The sequence below is a fragment of the Salvelinus fontinalis genome, chromosome 16 (assembly GCF_029448725.1).
Source record: "Salvelinus fontinalis isolate EN_2023a chromosome 16, ASM2944872v1, whole genome shotgun sequence".
Lineage (NCBI taxonomy): Eukaryota > Metazoa > Chordata > Actinopteri > Salmoniformes > Salmonidae > Salvelinus > Salvelinus fontinalis.
The window spans coordinates 38179528-38202569 of record NC_074680.1 but is presented as its reverse complement, the minus strand read 5'-3'; the positions used below and the strand labels follow the sequence as shown (position 1 = coordinate 38202569).

Genomic DNA, 23042 nt, shown 5'->3' with positions numbered 1-23042 from the left:
ACAACATTTAGAGACGGATTCCCAGATGCCTTATCATTCCAGAAGGTCTTTGTCTGCCCCCTAGTGGATCTCTTCTGCCACGACTGTGTGTTCACTGAGCCGGCAGTTTCATTTTATCACAACACAGCTTTTCAGTAGATACCATTTCCATCACAGGAGGCTGGTGGCACCTTAATTGGGGAGGACGGGCTTGTGGTAATGGCTGGAGTGGAATTAGTGGAATGGTATCAAATACATTAAACACATGGTTTCCTTGCGTTTGATGCCATTCCATTAGCTCCATTCTCGCCATATTATGAGCCGTCCTCCCCTCACCAGACTCCACTGATTTCCAGTGTTGCGTTTCTCTTTAGAGTATGTAATCTCCAGTGTGTGCTGTGTTTCATTGTTCTGAAAGTGAGAGAGCAGACCCCCACTACTGCAGAGACAGACTCACTGAGGGATCCAACATCAACAAATCCCTGGTGACACTGGGTATCGTCATCTCTGCTCTGGGTAAATAAAGGGGACTTTTAATTTCACATGAACGTCTTTAATTCATACAGGGTGATATGAACCTATTTCATTCATACAGGGTGACATGAACATCTGTAGTTTATACAGGGTGACATGAACATCTGTAGTTCATACAGGGTGACATGAACATCTGTAGTTCATACAGGGTGATATGAACATCTGTAGTTCATACAGGGTGACATGCACATCTGTAGTTCATACAGGGTGACATGAACATCTGTAGTTTATACAGGGTGATATGAACATCTGTAGTTCATACAGGGTGACATGAACATCTGTAGTTTATACAGGGTGATATGAACATCTGTAGTTCATACAGGGTGACATGCACATCTGTAGTTCATACAGGGTGACATGAACATCTGTAGTTTATACAGGGTGATATGAACATCTGTAGTTCATACAGGGTGACATGCACATCTGTAGTTCATACAGGGTGACATGCACATCTGTAGTTCATACAGGGTGACATGAACATCTGTAGTTTATACAGGGTGATATGAACATCTGTAGTTCATACAGGGTGACATGCACATCTGTAGTTCATACAGGGTGACATGAACATCTGTAGTTTATACAGGGTGACATGCACATCTGTAGTTCATACAGGGTGACATGAACATCTGTAGTTTATACAGGGTGATATGAACATCTGTAGTTCATACAGGGTGACATGAACATATTTAATTCATACAGGGTGACATGCACATCTGTAGTTCATACAGGGTGACATGCACATCTGTAGTTCATACAGGGTGATATTTGTAGATCATGTTCTCTACATACAGAAGTATGCCTCACGTAACTGACCCAGTGACATACAGTCTGCACTGTGAGAGGAGCCAAGCGAGACTACCCTACTTTTAACACAATCCGTTACCCTGTCCCTGTATCTCTCCCTAACTCTGTCTCTATCTGTCCCTTTCTCTTTCCCTGTCTTTGTCTCTGTTCCTGTCTCTATAACCCAACCCTCCCCTTGTCTCTGTCCGTCCCTCTCTAGCCCAGAACTCTCAGATGTCCAGTAGTTGTCAGAGCATCAACAGTGTGGCCAGTGAGGGCAGCAGTCTGTCTGGTGGTGGTGGAGGAGGGAGAAGACACTGCTTCATCCCCTACAGGGACTCAGTCCTCACCTGGCTCCTCAAGGACAGCCTGGGAGGAAACGCTAAGACCATCATGATCGCCAGTGAGTTGTAGTGTCTTCCTACAACGGCCGTGTGGAACACTGCCACTGAGTCTGGCAAGCGAGACTATCCACTCACAAACATTGGCTAAACACATTTGTGTAATACATTGGCTAAACACATTTGCGCCGAATACAACAGGTGTAGTAGACCTTACAGTGAAATGCTTACTTGATGTAATGGTACCAATGTTTGTTGGACTTTGGAATTATAAGATGGACATTGTCTTTTTCCCCAGACCAATAGTAGTTGTTGATAGAGTCACAGAGGTTGTAATGGCTGTAGTGTTATTGTTACAGTATTGAGTCACAGAGGTTGTAATGGCTGTAGTGTTATTGTTACAGTATTGAGTCACAGAGGTTGTAATGGCTGTAGTGGTATTGTTACAGTATTGAGTCACAGAGGTTGTAATGGCTGTAGTGGTATTGTTACAGTATTGAGTCACAGAGGTTGTAATGGCTGTAGTGTTATTGTTACAGTATTGAGTCACAGAGGTTATAATGGCTGTAGTGTTATTGTTACAGTATTGAGTCACAGAGGTTATAATGGCTGTAGTGTTATTGTTACAGTATTGAGTCACAGAGGTTGTAATGGCTGTAGTGGTATTGTTACAGTATTGAGTCACAGAGGTTGTAATGGCTGTAGTGTTATTGTTACAGTATTGAGTCACAGAGGTTGTAATGGCTGTAGTGGTATTGTTACAGTATTGAGTCACAGAGGTTGTAATGGCTGTAGTGTTATTGTTACAGTATTGAGTCACAGAGGTTGTAATGGCTGTAGTGTTATTGTTACAGTATTGAGTCACAGAGGTTGTAATGGCTGTAGTGTTATTGTTACAGTGGTAAATGTGATTCCCTGTCTGTTGCAGCTGTGTCCCCATCCAGTAGCAGCTACAATGAGACTCTCAGCACCCTACGCTATGCTTCTCACGCTAGGAGCATCGTCAACAAGCCCAGGGTCAATGAAGTAAGGCTTCTGGAGATGTTGTTCTGTATTTGTGGGGCCATTGCCTTGTCATGTCATCCACTGCCTTTTATTACTGTGAGGTATGAATTTGTTCAGTTGGGCACACCGTAGCGAAACGTTTTCAAATGAAAAGTGATGTCTGTCTACAGGATGCCAGTGTGAGGCTGATCAGAGAGCTACGTGAGGAGATAGACAGACTGAAGAGTATGCTTCTCAGCTTCGAGATGGTACTTATCCTCCTGGATTATTATTAGGAATGGAATCATCTGAGATCACGTGGTTTTGATTTCAGATTATTAGTGCTAACTGCCTTCATGTTATTTGTCTTGCTAAATTGACCAAAATGAATTATTTCTCCTTTTATTCCATCGTAGCAACGGAATCCTAGCCCTTCTCTGAGTGATCAGAGAGACGGGAGTCTGTCTGACATCGTGTTGCAGAACGAACTAAAGGTAGAGTAACGATCCATTAGATATCGACTTGACGCTGCTCTAGAATTGTATTCTCCACTTTTACTTATTTGATCCTTTCCTGACATCACTACTCTCCACTTTCCCTGACCCTACTGTCTCCAGCTGAAAGGACTTTACATGCATTTTCAATTCATTCAAACCAATCAATCAGTCAATCAATCCTCTTCCATCCTCCAGGTGGATGAGCTGACGAAGGACTGGTCAGAGAGCTGGCGGGACAAGAAGGAGCTGTTGGAACAGTACAGTGTGGATATCAACAGAGACCGGGGTGGGTTCCTCATCCACTCCCTCTTACCACATCTCATTACCCTGGACCGGGACGTACTCAGCACCGGGGTCACCTTCTATCACCTCAGGGTATATATAATACACACCTTAGGATACTAACATATACTTCCTCATCCACTTCCTGTTACCTTCTATCACCTCAGGGTATATATAATACACACCTTAGGATACTAACATATACTTCCTCATTCACTTCCTGTTACCTTCTATCACCTCAGGGTATATATAATACGCACCTTAGGATACGAACATATACTTCCTCATCCACTTCCTGTCACCTTCTATCACCTCAGGGTATATATAATACACACCTTAGGATACTAACATATACTTCCTCATCCACTTCCTGTCACCTTCTATCACCTCAGGGTATATATAATACACACCTTAGGATACTAACATATACTTCCTCATCCACTTCCTGTTACCTTCTATCACCTCAGGGTATGAGCACACACACATGTATACACAGACCAGAAACATACACTCACATACACACACATGGGCACGCAGACACACACACACACAAGTATTCACAACCACGGAACCATTGACATACTTGTATACTACCTCTGTACTGTCTGTTCTTGACTTTCTCTGACTAAAATGTCTCTCTTTTGGTCTATTACATTCTGTTCTTCCTTGTCTCTCTGTTCTGCTCGCTGTACCAGATGCATCTCACTCCATCCTCTCTCATGTTTCTCCCTCGTTCCTGGCGTTTTCACTTCTCTAATGGCTGAATGTGATTGGATAAGAGGCATTCCGTTGTGAGGCGCTCAGGGGACATAGCTACGACTGTCCTGATTCTGACAACGGCTAGAATGTCTTTAGGCCTGGCGATTATACCACTGTATTTAAAGAGCGGAAACCACCTGGGAATCCGTAGTGTTCCTGTAGTTACATAATATAGCCTTTTTCCCCACAAGATAGCATTTGTTAAACAAATACTTGTTTTTCTGACAGGTAGCCTAAGTGTAGGGGTCAGAGTTTAAAACATATTTCTGTCGTTTAGCAGACACTCTTCTCCATAGCATCTTACAGGAACAGTTAGAGTTATGTGCTTTTCTCAAGACACATCGATAGAGTTTTCACGTAGTCGGCTTTTGGATTTGAACCAGCAATCTTTCAGTTGCTGGCCCAACGCTCTTAACCGCTAGGTTACCTGACGCCAGAGTTCTGTGGACGTCATATTTTGACATAGTAGAACACTGTGTGTTAGTCATTTTATCTCAACCCAACTATTTCAACCCAACTGTGCGTTTGTGGATTTATTTTTCTCAACAATCCACTGTTTAAATTCTCTGTCATCCTAAACTCTTGGCTGCCCTCTGTCTGTTGTAGGAGGGGTTAACAAGGATTGGACCTCAGGACAAACTGGTTGAATCACAAATAGGTAGGCAGATGTCATATAGATATTGCGCATTCAATACATGTATTTTGGGGAGAATTGCAACTTCAAATGTATGTTTTATTTTTGAGTCCTTGTGCTATGTCTTTCCTCTCCAGTCCTCCAGGGCGGCACCACCTGTGAGATAGAGAACCAGTCTGGGGTTGTGACCCTGAGGCCGCTGCCAGGGACTGTCTGCATGATCAAAGACAGGGAGGTGACGGAGCCCTGCAGACTGGCACAAGGTAGGCCCTCACCTGGTTCTCACAAACTTTTTAATCCCTGGTCAAAGAGTGTCTTTCTCGTTACACTTCAGTTGATGGCTTGCAGTACCCAAAGGAGCATTTAGAGTAGCGCTTTGGGCCTCAACAGCCACCTCAATTCTTCAGTTTGTATCTCTATCTATCTTCAGGGACCTTGATCACTCTTGGAGGGGTCCACAAGTTCCGTTTCAACCACCCAGCAGAGGCTGAGGTCATGAGAGAACGGAGACGGGTGGGTACTACTGACCAGTAATGTTGTGATCGTGATGAAGCTCCTGGGGGGATTGACTGATAACTCATATTATCCGCTTGACAGGCCAGTAAACGTGCACAGAACTGCAGCTACAATGATTTTCAAGCCTTAACCTCTGATTCCAGGTAAACACACACACTGAATGTAAACACACCACCACCCACTGACACAGGTCAGGAGCATCTCTGAATACTGCTCACTACACGTGTTAAAAGGATTCTGCTAAGTAAAGCCCCGATGGCCAAACCCTCCCCTAAACCGGACGGCGCTGAGCCAATTGTTTCTGCTGAGCTCCCATAGTAGACCCATTGCATACATATTTGATATGTAGTCTTTGTAGTACAACCTACTGATGGTGCAGGTGCAAGGCATAAAATGGTGAATACTTCATGCATGTTGTTAATTTATATGAGAGAGTGAGAGAGAGAGAGAGAGAGAGAGAGAGAGAGAGAGAGAGAGAGCTTACATCAGTGTCTTGGCGGAATCACAACTTGATGTTGACATGCAAGGCTTGGCCGTTGCTTGGTTACAGTAGAGGATGCTACATTAAACTGATCAACAGGAACTCTATATAAACTCTGCCAAGGAGCCAGTAAAAGAGTGTTTTGCGAAGATGGCCATTTTAGGAATCTTAACGGTTGAGGTAAATGATCAGAACTAGGTTTTTAATATCTCTATTCTATTGTCTCCTCTTTGTACTTGGTATTGTCTGACTTTACCTCTTGGTTATAGAAAGATATGTTTTGGTTTGCTCAGCTCAAATGTTTGTAGATCAAAAGGCATATACTGGAAGAAAGAAAAACACACTCACTGAAACTTTCTTTCAGCTTAAATGTAAAAATGTTTTGCAGCAGAGGTCAAAATCAACGAATGCGTCGCGGCGGCAGACTCCGACAGCGTTTGGAGAGCTTCAAATGAAGAATAATATACAAAAAAGGTTGCCTGTTGCTCACAGGAGTTCTTCATTAAGCCTCTAGGGATCTGTGTTTGTAAGACATAGATATAAAATGGCTCTGTCTGTAACAGCAACTTTTCTCTATCACCTTCTCTCTTAAATGGCTGTACAACTTCTAAACCTTGAAAGCTCAGCGACACACATCATGTCCGACCGCATTGAGGTGTCTGGCTACAGAGGACTTCTCGTCACCAGTTCTGATGTTGCTCTTGTGCTCTGTAATAATATTAATTTTCAATTGTCTCTTAGACTGTCCAACATAATAGCCACAGAGACACTTCAGTAAATAGACCACAAATGTTAATTTTAAAGGAAATTCTACCCCTGACATACATTTCTTTCCTGTATGAGGGTGAGGAAAGAAATTTCCCTTGATTATTGCATCACAGTTCACACAATTATGACATGGAAAATCGCTTGAGGGGAGGGTAGATAGACAATTCTGATGGGGGTACATATTAATCTGCACTTACCAGGCTGTCCCTTAGGTTTCTGGCACGTTTAAAAGTGAATTGAGGGATATTCTGAAAAGCCCGGCCCACAGAGGGCTCCATACACGGAACATGCCAATGCTTTTTAATGGAGGATTTAACAGTCTGAGAGGGAGGGAAATACGTAGAAGAAAAAGACAGTAGACTGATCATTAGGAGGGGCAGGTTTAGGAGTCAATAAGCGTGTAACATTACGTACTTTACAAACACACTTATCCAACAACTTCTTATCATAACCCTTGGAGGCAAACCAATCGCACAAGGTGGTGGCATGTTTTTCTAATTCATTATCAGCAATACATATTCTTCTGACCCTCAGCAGCTGGCTGTAAGGTAGACTATTGTCTACGAGTAGACGGATGGTAACTTGAATAATGCAGGAAATTGTTTATATTCGTCTTCTGGCGATACAGTGGTCTGAAGTCCATTGTCTTTGCTAACCAGTACATCCAAAGAATAAACAGTTTCCTCATTGGATTCCAGAGTGAATTTCATAGCAGCCAACCTGAAATGAATGTACAGTCTGAACTCTTCCAGTTGCTCATATGTCCCACTCCAAATTAAAAAAAACATTAATGTAGCAGAACCAACATTTCAAAAGGGGGAAACATGTATTAACAATATAAACCAATGGTCAAACTTCCCCATAAATAAATATGCGTAATTCGGTGTGAATGGGGACCCCATCGCAGTGCCCTGTGACTGGATCTAGAAAACATTCTCAAAGACATTTTTGGTTAAAAAGTCAGGGGGAGGCCCATGTTCATCTCTCTTGTCTACCTCAAAGTATAATTGTGTATAACTGTGTCATATATGTGTGAAATATTCTTTGTGTATCTGTATGTGAACAGGGTTGGAGGAGAGGCAGTCCAGGGGCAGACGGGTGACCATGAGGCTGAGGGTAAGGAGCCTCCTCCCAGGCAGCAGTGTGTTGAGGACCAGCTGAGGTGCGTGGAGGAGCAGAGGGGGTATGTGGAGTGTCTACGCCAAGAAATCCAGACTGAACAGAGACAAGCTGAGAGAGATCTAGAGAGAGAACAGGCCCATCTGAGACAACGATACACTGACAGTGAGTACACCGCCACTTAAATATAGGCTACAGTACTAAATACATAGGATATACTTTGAGAGAATAGCGTAAATATTTATTTCTTATATGTGTCTCTGTAGAATTAAGTTATACAAGAAAATGATCACGTTTTGTATGTGCATGTTCAATCTGCTCTCTTTTATCTGCCTTCAGTCCAGCAGTGGATCTTACAAGAGAAGCAGCGTCTGGCAGCTATAACGTTAGAGGAAAGAGGAACTCAGGAGTTTAGTGTACAGACTGATCCTTTACAGATCGATCCTTTACAGACTGATCCTTTACAGACTGATCCTATACAGGCTGATCCTTTACAGATCGATCCTATACAGACTGATCCTTTACAGACTGATCCTATACAAACTGATCCTGTACCAGCTGATCCTGTACCAGCTGATCTTATACCAGCTGATCCTATACCAACTGATCCTATACCAACTGATCCTATACCAACTGATCCTATACCAACTGATCCTATACCAACTCCCATCCTAGACAGCCTGCTAACGGAAGATTCGGAAGGTTCTGATGAAGAGTGTGATCAAAGAGTTGCTCCGCCCTCTAAAGTGGTTCTATACAGGAAGAAGGTGGTTCAGGAGGAGCTCTTAAGACATCATGCCCTGCTGCGCGCCGAGAGCCATGTTCGACGCAAAAGGCTGCACTACCAGCTGGAGAGGATCGCTCGCAAGCGCCATCTACTGGAGGCTAAGAGGGAACTGCAGAGGCTAGAGAAGGCCCTGCCACCTGGACTAGAGTGCCCTGTGTCTCCTGGCCTGGGGTCCCCCTCAAGGTCAAGAGGACGTCAACCTGTTTTGCGCAGACATTCTGTCTCATCAGACCTTCTGTCCCGCTTATACCCCCAACACACCCCAATCTTCAGGTCAGCACAAGTAGGCTAGTCTCCCACAAATATATTTATTCAAGCTAATATTTAACATAATGGAATAATGTAAATTCTATTCTAATTCTAATGTCCTTATCCCTTGTTTTGTTTTCCCCAACAGCCACTTCCTGAAGAGAAACAGACCATCTGAACTGACATTTGGATCCATCGGTTCCAGGCAGTGGGTGTCTGATGAATGTCTTCCACGCGAGAGGACAAGGAGTCGCTCCAACACATTCTCCTCAGGAACACGACACAGTAGTCAGGTGCATGGGTACAGGAGTAGAGCAAATTCCTCAGAAAACCTCAAGCCGCCTGTGAAGGAGGAGGCTCTAGTCCAGCCGCCATGTCATGAAAGACCAGAGAGGAAACCACTGCTTCCATTTACATTCAAGAACAATCAGAACCCATCACAATCACCAAATGGAGTGACCCTACAGTCAAGCAGTAATGTCATCATAAAGGGACCAACAGTTACAGTAAGCAAATCTAGCAGTCTGACTCAGCAGGCTCCATGTCAAGGAGTGAAGAGCCTTCCCCGTGGTAGTAGCAAAGGCTTGGAAATGATCCGGAAGGTCTTATCACGCTCAGTCGGCCCTGGGATAAAGACACCATTAGCCAGGGTGTTTAGAAAACCACCATCAGGATTAAGTATTGGAGGCAGAGGGACCACGCCTAATGGTAAAACAGCAAGCCGATTTCACTGGAAACAAAAGCGAGGTGTAGAAGGCGTCAAGATGAGCAGGAAGAAATGCACGATGAAAACAACTGTCTCATCTGAGGATCTTGATCAGAAGACGCCTTCACATGATTGTGGGTGGAGACAAAAACGGTGGCATAGTGCAGAGACTCTGATGAACCAGACTAGCACCCTAAGGTGGGTGGAAAGACCGCAGGGATTGGGACTGGCAGGATCGGAGAAGTATGACGGTGAGGAAGAAGAAAAGGGGGAAGAGGAGCGTGACCAATCCTCAGACGGTGACAGCTTGTTCTCTGTGGACTCCCTGTCCTCAGTCTACGCTACAGCCCTGGCAGAGCAGCTGAAGCAGGAGGAGGCTATCCAGAGCGAAGGAGAGAGTGAAGACAGTCAGATGTCGAAGGACTCACTGGCTTTGGAGAGCAGAGGGAAGCATATTGCAGCAAGGCCTGCACAGAGACGGACTGTGGTAGTACCCAGTCACTCTGTGGTGAGGGGTTTTCTCAAACCCTCGATTGGAAAAACTATAAACATGGCGTCGGAGATTCAGCCAACTGAAGAGGGAAGAGAAGACATTGGGAAATTTAATGAAATGCCAGCAGAGGCTTACTGGAGCCATCATGGCGGTCCTAAAACCCGAGTCAATAAAGCAACCGGTGCAACAAGGGAATCACTGTACCAGAATCAGCCAGCAACAGAACCCAGGTGTAGGGACCCTGTATCAAAGCTGAGTGAAGAGCTTGGGCATGTCCACACCATGTTGACCAGCAGCCCTTGCTCTCTGAGCAGCTGTAGTGTGGGGGAACCAGAGAGTTTGCTAGTGCTTACAGATACATGGTCCTACACTGATGCAGCAGATAGTCCTAGGATACTTAGGGACTCTGCCGTGTTGAGGAGGAGGATGGTATTTAGTCATGGAGCGTTGGACAGCAACAGTAGTCCCAGCCCCATCAGTGTGGATGTGTCTGACTGTCAGTGTGGATCTGGATCCACTGGATCCCATAGCTCTGCATCTACCGACAGCACAGAGGGAGAACATGTTCCAGTAGAGGAACAAAGACTTGGGGTTTCAACTGATTCTTTCAATTTCCCTGATTCTCAGCTTCTCCAAATGTCACCTCTACATTTGATGATGCCATTGAATCATGAGGCGGTGTGTTGTAAGGGCTATTTTGAACGTCAGTTAGTCAGTTCAGGAGGCTTGCTGAAGGGATCTATTCATGATCCAGGTTTACAACAAAATCAAAGTACACATTTCTCAGCAGAGCTTCCTTCACATAGATCTGCATGTGCTCCAACCATTGACTATAAGATTCAATACACCCCATCAACATCAACATTGGAGGCTGACATTTTTCATGGGCCTCAGAAGCAGCAGGTCACATTATCTCCAGAAGTGATGTTTGTGGGAGTAGCAGACCTAACAAACTACACCGATACTAGTTTGTCTACCTACAGTCATCAGTCAAAAGCCAGTCTGTTAACTTCCCCTAAAACTGAAGGTGAGATGTTGAATGAGACACCTGCCATCGAAAGTACCCCAAATAATTATTCTGGAGATAATGAACTATGCAATTTAGATGGAGACATGGAAGAAGTCAGAGAGGAGGAGTTTTGCAAAGCAAGCAATACCAAAGACATATCACTTGAAAGTGAGTTTAAAATTCTGCAAAAGCTTGAAGCCAAAGTCACAGAGCAGGACTGTGTGTTGCCAGAGCAGGCCTGTGTGTTGCCAGAGCAGGACTGTGTGTTGTTAGAGCAGGACTGTGTGTTGTCAGAACAGGACTGTGTGTTGTCAGAGCATGAGTTTTTCAAAGTGTCTTGTAAAAATTTCATAAAGAAGAACAAAGGCCTGCAGGACAGTTTCATTGGCAGCTTGAAAATTCCAAAGAGGAGCAACGGAGGGGACTTCGTAGCGTTCTCTACTGTAACAGTCAAGAACAGCCAGGAAGTTATTTCACCAGATGACAACAATAACACCAGTGAATTAAAAGACAAACAAACTTCCTCTGCAGTCGATTCATTTAAACTAAATCTGAGCTGCAATGAAGGTCACTTCCAACAAGATACCTCTGCTTTAGCAGCAATGTCAGTGTCTGTACACATATCCCATGAAAATCTCTCTCCATGTGGCCATAAAACCATTGACACAGGTGGCCATAAAGAGTCTCCTTTTGGAGAGAAGGCCGTTATTGAAAAGAGAAGAGAAGTAGAACAAGTTGAAGAAAGAGAAGTTCAAGGGTGGGGTGAAAAGCTAAACTCAGAAAGCAAGAGAAGAGAAGTAGAGAATGTTAGGTGGGGACATCACCTTGGCGATAGTAACTGTAATACATCAGACCACCGAATCTCAGAGGTGATGAAGGAGGATATGAGGATGTCATTTATAGATGGGGGTGGAGACAACAGTAACAGTGAACTGGACAGTCAAAGTAGTCAAATCCTTAATGCCTTGCCAACAAGTAATCCTAACAAATGCGATTCACCAAAAGGTCTACAAGCAGTGGAGGATCATCAAATAGCTGATGATCCACTGGTTATCATTAAGCCAGGCTCTTGTTCAATATCAGAAAAGTCTTGTATCGGTTCTGAGATTCTAAAAATGGACAACACGACAGACATGGAAAACGTGAGCCACGGAAAGGTTCTTAGACTCTCTTCTTCCATCAAATGTAATTCTATGAATCAACTAAGTTTGATAAGTAAAGAGAATGATCCAGACAGTAGGACAAAGATATCCTCGGAGTCCCAGTTAAGTAAGAGCTTTCAAGAGAACGTGAGAGAAGTGCAACTGAAAAATGGAATAACTGATGTTGATGCAAGTCAGGGTCAGGATGCTTCTGGCTGTTCTGTCAATACACCGAATGCAAGTGTCAATTCTGGTGCAGCATCTTACGCCGTTAAAATCCATGAGATCCAATTAAGTCTGGCATTGAACAACCGAGGGAAACCTGAATACATCAACAAGCCTGTATTGCTGCCAATGGGATGTTCTTCAATGTCTACTTCCACTGCACCCAAAGAATTCTTATTTTCTCAAGGGAAAGTGTTTGAAAGGGATGTCCCTTTTTCGCATATGGAGAACATAAAGAAACAAACAGGTCCTGAGATATATCATCCTCATCATGCTTGTCTTAGTAATAATGATAAACAAACTGTCAACCAGGCTGCTTCACCTGAGCAAAACCTGAAATCTAGTGCTCTACAACCTCTCCAGAACTGCCCAGGAACAGTGTCCTCGGTGAGTACGCCCCCAAATATGGCCTTTGCACATGCAAGGGACCTCATAATGGATTCAGAATATGAGGTTCAAGGCGAAAGCAAGAACCAATGCAAATTGACCTCAACGGGTGCAAGTGGACAACTTTACTTAAATGATTGTCATCGGCATGCAACTGTAGATTCACTCTCTGATAAAAACGGGACTCAATGTACACCAGAATACATTGAGAAGCACCACAACAGTCAACCACTCTCAAATAATTTATGTGAATCACAGAAGCTACAGGAGAAAGGCAGACATCACATTGAGGTCAGAAAAGAGCTCCAAAAAGACCTTCCCTATGCCACAAATCTGAGTGAGGAACTACCACAGTCAAAGTGCTCAGTGAGTCAGGAACTACCACAGTCAAAATGCTCGTCTGAAACTCAGGTAGACAAATTTCATAAGACTTGTGTGACCGTCGATCCTGATCCTAAAGATAAACTTCCCAGTGTAAAACACAAAACATGTCATGTTGAAAAATGGCTGAAGGCTCAGTGCAATGTGAGCAACTTTGCCTCTGACAATACCAAAGATTGCCAAATGGCTAAAAATGAAGAAGGGTCAATGACTGATGGACCACTGGCAAAATGTCCTGGAACCTTGTTTGACGTACCAAGTAAAATAAATAGTATTGGATCTTCTCCATCCCAAATAACACATGGAAGTAGTGATGATAATGTGAAGATATTGGGTGACATTTGCAGAGATATCATGTCCAGAGAGGGAAATACCAAAACATCTAATTGCAGGCTATCTCATCGGTTCTGTGGCAGTAGTGTTGTTCATTGCAAAAAGGGAAAGTCCAAGAGGTTCATAAGGTCCAAAGCCCAGGCACCTCCTAGCTCATCCTCTGACTCTACACTCAAGTCTTCCTCAGATGAAGAAGAGAAAATCCCTCCCAGGTTGGATCAAAACAGGTCTTCATCAACAAGAATTAAGTCAGGAAATCAAACTAATGGAAAAGTAGAGGAGATGATTCAATGCAATGGTGGAGAAGTTTCTCTAGTGAAAAGACAATCACCACAGTCAAAAGACAATCACACTATGGAAGCTTGTACTGACCAGACCCCATATAAATATGATGGTAAAGCTGCAGTTGGCATCAGTTTGGGTCAGAAAGAACACAGCCCCAATGGACAATCACCACATATAGAGAAAAGGACAAATCGGGAGAAAATCATGTCCAGTATCAAAGAAACTGAGATGTCACACTACACACCAAAGACTCAAGATTCGCCAATGCATTTTGCCTCCAGCGACATCAATCCCTTTGCTCACCAATGGCAAAAAGAAGAGCCAAACCAAAGCTTCTACAAGAACCAGGTGTTTGGAAGTGCCGCTGACATTTCTTCTAAATTACCGCTGCTGGATTCCACTACCAAACATATCATTAGATGCTGCAGTGTTGACAATGGTTTAAACGTGCAGAACTCTCCTTTCAACTCCCACCTGAGCACTTACGCCAACAACAAGGGACTATCCAGCACTCTGAGCAGCATGGAGGAAGATTTCAAAGATCAAACGTCCCTCAACGCTCATCTGAAAGAACGTACTAACCAAGTCTCCGGTGCTGACGATCACAATCAACAAATGACCCTGACCATGAGCTGTAACTCATCTTCTTGCTACAATGTATCTGGAGATCTTGGTAACAGCACTGGCCAAGTGGATGAGATCATGTTGGTTTATGACTCTTCAGAGCGGGCGTTTCAGGGTAACGGGTTTCAGAGATCTAAAACAAACACCAGATGTGACCAGAGCACCCAGACAACCTTCACTCAGGAAACCACCACTCAGACAACAATCAACCATGGTGATCTACAGAGGAGAAACAACCATCACAGAAAGAGCAGCACTCAGGTACCAGTGTCGCAGAAGACCACAGAGGCCTGTAGAGAGACCACCACATGGGACAGCCTTCAGAACATGTCTGAGCATCTTTCACAGCTGATAGTAAACACGTCTGATCTTCTGGGGAATGTTCACGGTATGAGGTCTGGCGATAGCCTCAAACATAGCCTGATAAGAAATGTTAAATCTTCATCTCATCTGTACTCCTCCATAGATTGGAGGAAGAGAGACTGCTCAACCAAAACTGCAGTAGATATTGGGATCCAGACCGAAAGGACTTTAACACCCGTACAAGACAAACTGTCTATCCACCAAAGTCTGTCCACGGAGAGGTCCAAAGCCCATGAAGTTAATGTGATAGTCAAAGTGATTGGCTCAGAAGTTCTCAATGTGTCACAAGACAAAGGGCTTCCCCTTCAACATCAACTCAAGAAAAACCTGGATGATAATATTCAGAGCATGCCTGACCTGCGACTCAATGGCTCCACTGTTAACCAAAGATCTATCTTGGAACCAGAGAGTCTCCCGCACAAAGTCCCTTCCCTGGAGACTGTCCAACGTCACAATCATTCAAATCCTGCCATTCGTCATAGAAGCAATGAGGACCGCAATCCCGAAAGAGTGTCCTCCTCCAAAATCTTGGGAGTATCTGAAGTCTGCCATAATTTGTCAGAAATACTCAGACCAGAAAGCCATAATATCTTGAGAAGGAGTGACCCGGGAATAGGCTATAGAAAACAAGTGAGCTTCACAGACCGTGCATGCTCACCCATTCTCACTGTGGGTCCCAGGGCTGGTTCCAACCAGAGCAGAATAAAGTATTTACAGAGTCTCAAAGAAGAACAGAAGTTTGAGATGCAAAATAGATGTAAAGACCACCTTTCGGACCAGTCAACACCTTGTTTAAGTTATAGCGGACACAAAACATGCATGTCTTTCATACAGAATGATAAGATATCAGGACATGACTCCCTTCATCTGTGTGAGAAGCCAGGTGATAACTCCACCGCAAAATCAATGGGATTGATATTCCTCGAGAATGTGAGTGCCCTCAGCCATTCAAGCCCAAAAGGGTCTGATGGATGCTCAGAAAGTCTTAGTTCGTCCATCGACAATTACATCCACAATGGAACCAGCGTTGTCATCCACGACGAAGAAAGGGAAATGGGCGTATGGCACAAAACCGGCCAACGTCCAATATGGTCCTTTCCTTCTGTTCTAAGCAATAGCAGAGTCGCTATGCAGAACCACACCTCTCTCGTCTTTAGTCAGACTGGTGAGTCCAAACAGCAGGAGAAATCCTTCTCTACTTTTGGAGATCAACTAAGCTACAGAAGACATTCAATAGATTCCCACAACAGTAGATCATCAGAGCGTCCAGTGGAGCACGTCACTGGTGCTTATGAACATTCCCCTGTCAGTGACAGCACCATCCATGTTCAGGAGGATGACATGGTGGCGTTGGCCCCAAGCGAGTGCAACACAGACATTCTCGTGAACACCAACCCAGTCACCCACACTCCCAACTTCCAACACTCCCCACATCAGCGGCTCCCTGAGGACCTACCTGTGCACAACAAGTTCACCAACTGGTCTGTTATCAGTCAGCATCCCTCTGAGATAGGACGGACTAATAGTTTAATGAAACCAGCCGTGTATCTACCTACTGGTCATGAAGCACAGAGGAACCAGCCAGAGTGGGCTGAGCTGGAGAGCCAGGAGTCAAAGTCCAGCTTGAGTCCAGAGTCCATGTTCCATAAGGACAAGAAGACAAGAGAGATAGAGAGGCTACGTAAGGAGCGAGAGCAGGTCATGGCTACGGTCCAACTGAACATGAACGCTCATCATCTGACCGTGGAGCTGACTGAAGCCAAGCTGCACTACGGTCTGGGAGAGACAGGCACGTTGTTAAAGATGCTGACATCTGGAGGAACCAAGGAGGAGGAACCGTCCCCTGTCCCCACCAAACAGCAGCTCTATGACCAGTAAGGTTAAATGTCCCTAAGGATGTGATTGTGTTGATATTATGATGTAATTACATTCATTTAAAATGGTAGTTTATAAAATGTAAATGATTCCCTATGTTCCTCTTGTATCAGGCACCGGAGGAGCATTGAGAGTTTGAGAAAGGACAGAGAAGCTCAGCTTCAGACCTGCCGTAGGGCTCGCAGCCTCAGCCCCAGCAAGCACCACTTCACCCAGTACCCTCCTCAACCCAGATCCCCTCCTCAAAAAGACTCCAGAGTTTCAGCCCTGCCCAGTCGTTGCAGAGGCTACCTTCAACAGCTCCGTCAGGAGGTAGTGGCGAGCAGGATGTAAGACACTCCACAATCCACACCAAGTCACATTTTTGTTTTGATTATTTCTACGTTGCTCAACGGTTTTCCATGTCCAATTCTCAAGTGTCTGAAGTGTAAAACATTTTGTGACAAATATTATTCTATAAAGGACTTTATACAGTTGTCGATTGATTGATTCATCAATTGATTGATTGTAAATCTTCCTCATCTTTCCCCAGGATCCCAGATCCACCCAGAGGAGAGGGTGAATATCTCCCTGAGATAGAGCATCTTCTGCGTGACTACGGCCGTGCCCGTGAGGAGGCCATGACAGAGATATCCCGCGCACGGGAACGGCTCCGCGAGAGGACAGAGCAGGAGAAAAGACGGCTCCAGCAACAGACTCTGTCTCAGATGGTCAAGGTTAGTCACAGCAAGAAGTCATAGTTTCACACTCCGTAGACAGTTGAAAGCCCAAGATGTGTTCAGCATATTTTCTCCATGGATTTTTTATTTTTTCACATCGACTAGAAGGCGGAGCTCTTTTTCATGGATCCGGCACAAAGGATCATGAAAAAAAACTCACCTTATAGTGAGAGACTTGCATTGTCCTCTGATCAGTTGCGGTTTTCCTAAAACATCTTTCTCTCTTCTCTGTCAACTGATAATGTATTCACATTTAGGATGACTTGCGGTATCGGACCAGAGTCAGCAGCAGTACACTGTACACTGGGTCGAGTCTGAGCCTATCCTCTGGACCAACCTCTGGCTACAACAGTGGCAACACAGCTCAGCTGAAGGACGGCAGTAGACCCTCACTGACACAGGAGGTACTGTACTAGTCTTTGAAGATGTTTTTGCTGCTTTCTTAAGCCCAGGGACTGCACTTGAAAACAGGCACATTAACAGTAATGTTGATTAATTGTCCCTGAACACTCATTTCAATAAAGTAAAGTTAATCCTAATGGCTGGTTTATAGTCAATTTGACAACAGGTCTATAGAGCACAACACTCTTAGAAAAAAGGGTTCCAAAAGGGTTCTTCCGCTTTCCCCATAGCAGAACCCTCTTTTGTTCCAGATAGAACCCTTTTTTTTACAGGCAGAACAATTTTTGGGTTCCATAAGGAATCCTCTGTAGAGAGGGCCCTACATGTAACCCAAAACAGTTCTACCTGGAACCAAAATGTTTCTTCTACCTGGAACCTAAAAGGGTTCTTCAAATGGTTATCCTATGGGGACAGCCGAAGAACCCTTTTAAGCTCTAGATAGCATATTCTTTTCTAATTGTGAAGAATATTACATATATCTATGGACAGTCGGTAGACTTACTGTAAATTAACCTTAAGGGTGTTGGAACTTGCAGCAGACTATATTCACTATGGTGCAATGCATCAGACAATTGTTTATTCAAATGAAATTGTATTTGTCACGTAGACATATTTAGCAGATGTTATTGTGGGTGTAGCGAAATGCTTGTGTTTCTAGCTCCAACTGTGTAGTAATATCTAACAATTCACAACAATACACACAACCTAAAAGTAAAATAATAGAATTAAGGAATATAGAAATATTATTCAGTGTGTCAATGTGTTTGTATCCGTCCCTATTCAAATAGACCAGGAATAAATAAAGAGCCCTAATGAATTCTCTGTGTTGTTTTTGTCTGGTGCCAGGTCACTGAGGTCCTGGGTGATGGGCTGAAGGTCAGGTCTCGCCCTCCCATCTGTGGTTCTCAGAGTGTGAAGCGCCAGCGTGCCTGGCTCTCTGCCCAGGGTGAGGACTGTCTCACCACCACAAGACAGCAACCAATCTCTACATCTTCATCACACGTTCAACTGACTCAAAAAGGCTGTTATTTAGTCAGTACAGGATCACTATGAAATGAAAATAAGACATTAAAAGGGGGGGTCATACATATTTACGACAAGTCTTACATGACATTATAAATGCATTATGCATTATACCTGTGGGCTTTAAGTCAACTGTTACTTTGTTTTTAATACAAAATTCAAAAGGCACTCGCACATTGGAGCTATCGTTTTTGCAGGGTCATGGTAACAGTTGAATAAAATGAGAAAAAATAAGGAACCTGCACGCTGCTTTTGATAGTATCACTGCTCTTTAATAAGCTTTACGTATCGGCCTCACGGTCTTCATCAGAGTTTTACGTATCGGCCTCACGGTCTTCATCAGAGTTTTACGTATCGACCTCACGGTCTTCGTCAAAGTTTTACGTATCGACCTCACGGCCTTCGTCAGAGTTTTACGTATCGACCTCACGGCCTTCGTCAGAGCTTTACGTATCGACCTCACGGCCTTCGTCAGAGCTTTACGTATCGACCTCACGGTCTTCGTCAGAGCTTTACGTATCGACCTCACGGCCTTCGTCAGAGCTTTACGTATCGACCTCACGGACTTCGTCAGAGCTTTACGTATCGACCTCACGGCCTTCGTCAGAGCTTTACGTATCGACCTCACGGCCTTCGTCAGAGCTTTACGTATCGACCTCACGGCCTTCGTCAGAGCTTTACGTATCGACCTCACGGCCATCGTCAGAGCTTTACGTATCGACCTCACGGCCATCGTCAGAGCTTTACGTATCGACCTCACGGCCTTCGTCAGAGCTTTACGTATCGACCTCACGGCCTTCGTCAGAGCTTTACGTATCGACCTCACGGCCTTCGTCAGAGCTTTACGTATCGACCTCACGGCCTTCGTCAGAGCTTTACGTATCGACCTCACGGCCTTCGTCAGAGCTTTACGTATCGACCTCACGGCCTTCGTCAGAGCTTTACGTATCGACCTCACGGCCTTCGTCAGAGCTTTACGTATCGACCTCACGGCCTTCGTCAGAGCTTTACGTATCGACCTCACGGCCTTCGTCAGAGCTTTACGTATCGACTTCACGGTCTTCGTCAGAGCTTTACGTATCGACTTCACGGTCTTTGTCAGAGCTTTATTAAAGCAGTGTGCTGGTTGTTTCTTTTTTCCTAATTTGTTTTTAATATCTATTATAACCATGTGTATGTCTTTCCTATTATGTCTTTTCTAGATGTACGTCTGGAGCCTGGTGTGTCAGGGTATGACCCTCTGATGTCATCCTCACCGTCATCTCCTACCAACCTACGACAGCGCACCGCCTCCTTTGGCTCCGCCTCGTCCATATCGACAGCCTATCAGGACTTCACTTCCTGTCTGCTTGGTCGAGCTATGGCTGAGGTACAATTCAAATAAACTTTATAGAATAACACAAGACAGCAAAAAGACACATTTCTAATTTACCTTGGACTATGTACTTGTTCGTTGTTGCACGTTTGCTAAAGTAAGAAACATGTTCTCACCTGTGCCCCAGGTGCGCTTGGCTGCAGCTGGTGACATGGGGAACCTGGTGATGGGGAAAGCTGCAGCTGGTTGGAGGTGAGTTGCATCATGGTTTCTCCTTTATTACGTTCAGGTTAACCAATAGTAAACCATGTTATAGCTAGCTACACTCCCAGCAGACAAAACTGTCTGTAATGTGATTTCAACAGGCTTTTCCCACTGGGTTTATATTACAGGTTGTGCATTTGCAACCTTCCTGTCCCCTCTCTCTATCAGGTACCAGGGCGTGGAGCGAGGTGTCCAGGCCTTCTACAAGCCCTCCTCCAGCCCATCTGTGCACTGTTTCCTTGGGGCAGTGGAGCTGGAGAGGCCCCTGGCCAGCCTGTGGAGCATGGTCCGAGACCACTCCAAGACCCACCTGTACCATGAGGCTGTCCGGTCCGCCTGGACACGACCACTAGATGACAGCACTCAGTTGGGTTAGTCTGCTGCATGGAGTATAGCAGAGTTGGAGTTAATTCACTACTTAAAAATGGTGAAAGCCTTCAATAGTGCTGCCCATGCTAAAACACGCTTTGTGGCAAATGCATTATCTATCTATCTCTATGAGTCAATTCCATTTCACTTCAGTCAATTACTTCCAGGAAGTAAACAGAAATTCAGATTTCAATTGTAATTTTTCCTCATGCTTTTCCATGTGTCTCTCCTCATCAGTCTACCTGCTGACAGACCCGTCCAGCTGCTACCTCAAACAGCCCAGAGACTTCTGCTGCATCAGCACCCAGTCACAACAGGTCAGTAGGGTCAGAGTTCAGGGGTCAGTCACTTGCTGGACCTGCAGCTGAATTCCAAGTTTCAACTTACCAAGTTCAAAGTTTAAACTTACTCCTTCTTACCAAGATTTGTTTTGAATGTTCAACTGGAATGAGGGGGACAGAAGACCTCCTCGTTTCAGGGGCAATGATCTAATGGATTCTTACTGTCCTATAGCTAGGGCCAGGAGTTTTCCTAGCCTTGTCTACAGCAAGAGACTGACTACTAACTCAGTGCCCTTCTCTCTCTCTCACCTAGGATGAGCTGTGTGTGCTGGCCATGCAGTCAGTCTTCGAGGAGTCTCTCCCTCGGCCCAGTGTAGAGGCTGTCCGAGGGGAGATGTTGCCTAGCGCCTGGGTCCTTCAGCCAATCACACGCCACGTCCGAGAGGTCGTCAGGGTCATCTACCTACTGCAGGTGAGATTTTTTTTATTTTATTTATTTCACCTTTATTTAACCAGGTAGGCTAGTTGAGAACAAGTTCTCATTTGCAACTGCGACCTGGCCAAGATAAAGCATAGCAGTGTGAACAGACAACAACACAGAGTTACACATGGAGTAAACAATAAACAAGTCAATAACATGGTAGGAAAAAGGGAATCTATATACAATGTGTGCAAAAGGCTTGAGGTAGGCAATAAATCGAATAATTACAATTTAGCAGATTAACACGAGTGATAAATCATCAGATGATCATGTGCAAGAAGAGATACTGGTGTGCAAAAGAGCAGAAAAGTAAATAAATAAAAGCAGTATGGGGGTGAGGTAGGTAAATTGGGTGGGTAGTTTACAGATGGACTATGTACAGCTGCAGCGATCGGTTAGCTGCTCGGATAGCAGATTTTTAAAGTTGTTGAGGGAGATAAAAGTCTCCAACTTCAGAGATTTTTGCAATTCGTTCCAGTCGCAGGCAGCAGAGAACTGGAAGGAAAGGCGTCCAAATGAGGTTTTGGCTTTAGGGATGATCAGTGAGATACACCTGCTGGAGCGCGTGCTACGGGTGGGTGTAGCCATCGTGACCAGTGAACTGAGATAAGGCGGCACTTTACCTAGCATAGCCTTGTAGATGACCTGGAGCCAGTGGGTCTGACGACGAACATGTAGCGAGGGCCAGCCGACTAGGGCATACAGGTCGCAGTGGTGGGTCGTATAAGGTGCTTTAGTAACAAAACGGATGGCACTGTGATAAACTGCATCCAGTTTGCTGAGTAGAGTATTGGAAGCTATTTTGTAGATGACATCGCCGAAGTCGAGGATCGGTAGGATAGTCAGTTTTACTAGGGTAAGTTTGGCGGCGTGAGTGAAGGAGGCTTTGTTCCGGAATAGAAAGCCGACTCTAGATTTGATTTTGGATTGGAGATGTTTGATATGAGTCTGGAAGGAGAGTTTGCAGTCTAGCCAGACACCTAGGTACTTATAGATGTCCACATATTCTAGGTCGGAACCGTCCAGGGTGGTGATGCTAGTCGGGCGTGCGGGTGCAGGCAGCGAACGGTTGAAAAGCATGCATTTGGTTTTACTAGCATTTAAGAGCAGTTGGAGGCCACGGAAGGAGTGTTGTATGGCATTGAAGCTCGTTTGGAGGTTAGATAGCACAGTGTCCAGGGAAGGGCCGGAAGTATACAGAATGGTGTCGTCTGCGTAGAGGTGGATCAGGGAATCGCCCGCAGCAAGAGCAACATCATTGATGTATACAGAGAAAAGAGTCGGCCCGAGAATTGAACCCTGTGGTACCCCCATAGAGACTTCAAGAGGACCGGACAACATGCCCTCCGATTTGACACACTGAACTCTGTCTGCAAAGTAGTTGGTGAACCAGGCAAGGCAGTCATTAGAAAAACCGAGGCTATTGAGTCTGCCGATAAGAATATGGTGATTGACAGAGTCGAAAGCCTTGGCCAGGTCGATGAAGACGGCTGCACAGTAATGTCTTTTATCGATGGCGGTTATGATATCGTTTAGTACCTTGAGCGTGGCTGAGGTGCACCCGTGACCGGCTCGGAAACCGGATTGCACAGCGGAGAAGGTACGGTGGGATTCGAGATGGTCAGTGATCTGTTTGTTGACTTGGCTTTCGA

At 44.8% G+C, this 23042-nt stretch overlaps 1 protein-coding gene across 1 annotated transcript in view; it reads left to right on the top strand.

The window, feature by feature from the left end:
- Positions 1-23042, top strand: part of LOC129813126 (stAR-related lipid transfer protein 9-like) — an 85472-nt gene that overhangs the window by 56453 nt on the left and 5977 nt on the right. The window contains exons 10-31 of the mRNA XM_055865326.1: positions 398-495; positions 1517-1699; positions 2566-2663; positions 2813-2890; positions 3038-3115; positions 3314-3493; positions 4766-4817; positions 4931-5056; positions 5224-5306; positions 5391-5452; positions 7625-7842; positions 8017-8737; positions 8862-16535; positions 16650-16865; positions 17069-17252; positions 17513-17659; positions 18504-18603; positions 19883-20049; positions 20183-20247; positions 20428-20630; positions 20866-20945; positions 21223-21381. Coding sequence (XP_055721301.1) covers positions 398-495; positions 1517-1699; positions 2566-2663; positions 2813-2890; positions 3038-3115; positions 3314-3493; positions 4766-4817; positions 4931-5056; positions 5224-5306; positions 5391-5452; positions 7625-7842; positions 8017-8737; positions 8862-16535; positions 16650-16865; positions 17069-17252; positions 17513-17659; positions 18504-18603; positions 19883-20049; positions 20183-20247; positions 20428-20630; positions 20866-20945; positions 21223-21381 — 10972 coding nt within the window. The remainder of the gene's footprint in view (positions 1-397; positions 496-1516; positions 1700-2565; positions 2664-2812; positions 2891-3037; positions 3116-3313; positions 3494-4765; positions 4818-4930; positions 5057-5223; positions 5307-5390; positions 5453-7624; positions 7843-8016; positions 8738-8861; positions 16536-16649; positions 16866-17068; positions 17253-17512; positions 17660-18503; positions 18604-19882; positions 20050-20182; positions 20248-20427; positions 20631-20865; positions 20946-21222; positions 21382-23042) is intronic.